Source organism: Salmo salar, chromosome 02 (assembly GCF_965601325.2).
Source record: "Salmo salar chromosome 02, fSalSal1, whole genome shotgun sequence".
NCBI classification, from domain to species: Eukaryota; Metazoa; Chordata; class Actinopteri; order Salmoniformes; family Salmonidae; genus Salmo; species Salmo salar.
The window spans coordinates 76,058,958-76,063,227 of record NC_138292.1 but is presented as its reverse complement, the minus strand read 5'-3'; the positions used below and the strand labels follow the sequence as shown (position 1 = coordinate 76,063,227).

General features: G+C 41.3%; 1 protein-coding gene across 1 annotated transcript; it reads left to right on the top strand.

Annotated features, from left to right (window-relative positions):
- The first annotated feature begins 287 nt into the window (after positions 1–287).
- LOC106592452 (GTPase IMAP family member 6-like) lies at positions 288–3,440 on the top strand. The gene is made up of 3 exons (XM_014183800.3): positions 288–641; positions 840–911; positions 1,888–3,440. The coding sequence occupies exons 1-3, from the start codon at positions 632–634 to the stop codon at positions 2,841–2,843; spliced, it is 1,038 nt and encodes a 345-aa protein (XP_014039275.2). The 5' UTR covers positions 288–631; the 3' UTR covers positions 2,844–3,440.
- The last annotated feature ends 830 nt before the right edge of the window (positions 3,441–4,270 follow it).

Below are 4,270 nucleotides of genomic sequence, written 5' to 3'. Positions count from 1 at the left end.
CTACCTTGCCTTCTGATAGGTTAGGTCGAACTTCCACCATACTGCTGATACCTACCCAAGCCTTTCAGATCTACTCCAGTCCCTGGGGGATTGGGGCTAAGGGATGCAGAGGGTAGGGGATGTTTCGAGAAACAGTCCACGTGTTCATCCCAAACGGCACTCTGTTTCCTATATAGTGCACTACTTTTGACCAGGGCCCTGCTCTACAGTAGCAGACAATAAAGGGAATAGGGTGCCGTTTGGGACACAGGCCATGTTTGTCAGAACTGTAGACAATCCAGGGAAGCAGGAACCTCCCCTCCATTCTGCCAGATGCACAGGATATTCCTTTCTTTGTTTGTGAGAAAACTTCAGTACTCAGACCGCTGGTTCAACGCAGGCAGGGGAGCTGAAAGAGCTGGTTCAACGCAGGCAGGGGAGCTGAAAGAGCTGGTTCAACGCAGGCAGGGGAGCTGAAAGAGCTGGTTCAACGCAGGCAGGGGAGCTGAAAGAGCTGGTTCAACGCAGGCAGGGGAGCTGAAAGAGCTGGTTCAACGCAGGCAGGGGAGCTGAAAGAGCTGGTTCAACGCAGGCAGGGGAGCTGAAAGAGCTGGTGACATTTGACAATATATTGGCAAAGAGGGACAGAACCATGGCTGAAGGTAAAACTCAATATTTGGTTTAATATCTTATATTATATAATGAAATATCATATACATTTACTGTTTGAGAAGGATGTAGCAGACTGAACTGTTCATTCAACCTGGAACACGTGTAGCTATCACAATGATTCTGTAGTTCAGCTAATACAAGACTGTTTTACATTTAACTGAAATATACTTGTTATGTTATCCTACCAGCTAAACCACTCAGAGAGATGGAGCTGAAACGGCTGCCTGAGTCTGATGGGTGTGGCTCAACAAAACATGATGGTATGTACTCTGTTTGGACTGTGAGGTTATGGTCTCTAATGGTTTAGTCAAATCATGATGGTATGTACTCTGTTTGGACTGTGATGTTATGGTCTCTAATGGTTTAGTCAAATCATGACACACCTCACATTAGAGCTGGGCAACTTATAATACTAACTCAACTAGTAACTTATAATTCCAACTCTACTAGTAACTTATAATACTCACTCTACTAGTAACTTATTATACTAACTCTACTAGTAACTTATAATACTAACTCTACTAGTAACTTATAATACTAACTCTACTAGTAACTTATAATACTGACTCTACTAGTAACTTATAATACTAACTCTACTAGTAACTTATAATACTAACTCTACTAGTAACTTATAATACTAACTCTACTAGTAACTTATAATACTAACTCTACTAGTAACTTATAATTTTAACTCTACTAGTAACGTATAATACTGACTCTACTAGTAACTTATAATACTAACTCTACTAGTAACTTATAATTCTAACTCTACTAGTAACTTATAATACTAACTCTACTAGTAACTTATAATACTAACTCGACTAGTAACTTATAATACTAACTCTACTAGTAACTTATAATTCTAACTCTACTAGTAACTTATAATACTAACTCTACTAGTAACTTATAATACTAACTCTACTAGTAACTTATAATTCTAACTCTACTACTAACTTATAATACTAACTCTACTAGTAACTTATAATACTGACTCTACTAGTAACTTATAATACTAACTCTACTAGTAACTTATAATACTAACTCTACTAGTAACTTTGAGCAGGATGGTTATGGTTCAAATAAACATTGAATCAATCAATGAATCAATTGAATGAATTAAATGAATCAACATACATTATCTCTATTTTACAGTGTGATAGTTGAATTACTTTAAATGTTTTGTTGTTGTGATAGTTACTGGGAGCTACATTGACTTTATCTGTGTGGTTTCTACAGGGTCTGGTTTGACCGCTGACCTGAGGATTGTGTTGCTAGGGAAGACTGGAGCAGGGAAGAGCGCAACAGGAAACACCATCCTGGGGAAGAATGTATTTAAAGTCGACTCTTCCCCTGAGTCAGTGACAGGACAGTGTGAGAGACAGAGTGGAGAGGTCAACGGGACGACGGTTCATGTGGTTGACACACCAGGCCTCTTCGACACAGCCAGGTTGGACGAAGAAGTGAAAGAGAAAATAGAGGAGTGTGTTAACATGTCCGTCCCGGGCCCCCACGCCTTCCTGCTGGTGATCAGGCTGGGGGTGAGGTTCACAGAGGAGGAGAGGAACGCCGTGAGGTGGATCCAGGAGAACTTTGGAGAGGATGCCTCCATGTACACCATCTTACTGTTCACCTGTAAAGACCAGCTGAAGGGGAAACAGGTCACAGATTCTCTGAAGATGTGTAAAGAGCTAAGGAGACTCTCCATCACTTTAGGCGGCGGGTATCACTCGTTCAACAACGACGCCAAAGATGACCCCACTCAGGTCCCAGAGCTGCTGGAGAAGATCAAAGAGATGGTGGAGCTGAACGGAGGAGAGCACTACACCAACGAGATGTACCAGAAGGCTCAGAGGAAGATCAGGGAGGCAGAGGAGAGGAGGAGGGAGGAGGAGAAAAGAAGGAAGGAGGAGGAGGAGAGAAAATTAAAAGAAGAGGTAAAGGTAGAGATAGAGAAAGAAAAGGAGGAAGAGAAAAGGGAGAAGGTAGATAAAAAGAGGAATCTCCACATTGCTCTAGCAGTAACAGTAGTGTGTGTAGTAGTAGGGGTGATCATAGCAACTGCTGCTGATACCACAGTGGCCCTGGCTCTAGCTCCACTCTTACTGGTGCTGGGAGTAGCCAGTGGAATAACGGCTATCTGCCTAAAGAATGGAAGGTGTGGAGCTAAAACACCTGTCTCCGTAGCTGTATAACAATCACATACTGTATACATCATTAAGGCTGTTTTTACGCAGGCAACATAATTCTGATCTTTTGCCACTAATTGGTCTTTTGACCAATCCGATCTCTTGTCAATAATTGGGCAAAATATCAGAATTTGTCTGCCTCTGTAAAGATCAGAATTTGGCTGCCTGTGTAAACACAGTCAAACAAGACCAAACAACAGGAACATAGATTGAATGATTGATTGATAGATGGTTTTATAGATAGATAGATAGATAGATAGATAGATAGATAGATAGATAGATAGATAGATAGATAGATAGATAGATAGATAGATAGATAGATAGATAGATAGATAGATAGATAGATAGATAGATAGATAGATAGATAGATAGATAGATAGATAGATAGATAGATAGATAGATAGATAGATAGATAGATAGATAGATAGATAGATAGATAGGCCTTTTTCACACTTGTTACCTTATATTTGGAAACTGCTATAAAAATTGTCTTAAATCTATTCCCTTAATTATTTCTCTGGGTGTCCAGTGATCTATTTATTTAATCATGTGTTCAGGGATAACATTTATGAACACTTAATAAAAGAGAGGTAAAGAGTCTGACTGATGACTAATGTTTTTATTACATTTCTCTGATATGTTTTAGATGTTCAAATGTTCATAGATGACCAGCAGGGTCAAATAATAATCACAGTGGTTGTAGAGGGTGGAACAGGTCAGCACCTCAGGAGTGAATGTCAGTTGGCTTTTCATAGCCGATCATTCAGAGTATCTCAACCGCTCCTGCTGTCTCTAGAGAGTTGAAAACAGCAGGTCTGGGACAGGTAGCACTTCCAGTGAACAGGTCAGGATTCCATAGGCACAGGCAGAACAGTTCAAACTGGAGCAGCAGCATGATCAGGTGGACTGGGGACAGCAAGGAGTCATCAGGCCAGGTAGTCCTGAGGTATGGTACTAGGGCTCAGGTCCTCCGAAAGAAAGAAAGAAAGAAAGAAAGAAAGAAAGAAAGAAAGAAAGAAAGAAAGAAAGAAAGAAAGAAAGAAAGAAAGAAAGAAAGAAGAAAGAAAGAGAGAAAGAAAGAAAAATAGAGAGAGAATTAGAGAGAGCATACTTAAATTCACACCGGATAAGACAGGAGAAATACTCCAGATATAACAGACTGACCCTAGCCCCCGATTAACTATTGCAGCATAAATACTGGAGGCTGAGACAGGAGGGGTCGGGAGACACTGTGGCCCCGTCCGACGATACCCCCGGACAGGGCCAAACAGGCAGGATATAACCCCACCCACTTTGCCAAAGCACAGCCCCAACACCACTAGAGGGATATCTTCAGCCACCAACATACCATCCTGAGACAAGGCAGAGTATAGCACACGAAGATCTCCCCCACAGCACAACCCAAGGGGGGGCGCCAACCCGGACAGGAAGAT

Excerpts from the sequence above, each read along its gene's own strand:
- LOC106592452 (XM_014183800.3), top strand. Across the intron at positions 912-1,887 it reads TGGCTCAACAAAACATGATG|GGTCTGGTTTGACCGCTGAC; the intron begins GTATGTACTCTG and ends TGGTTTCTACAG.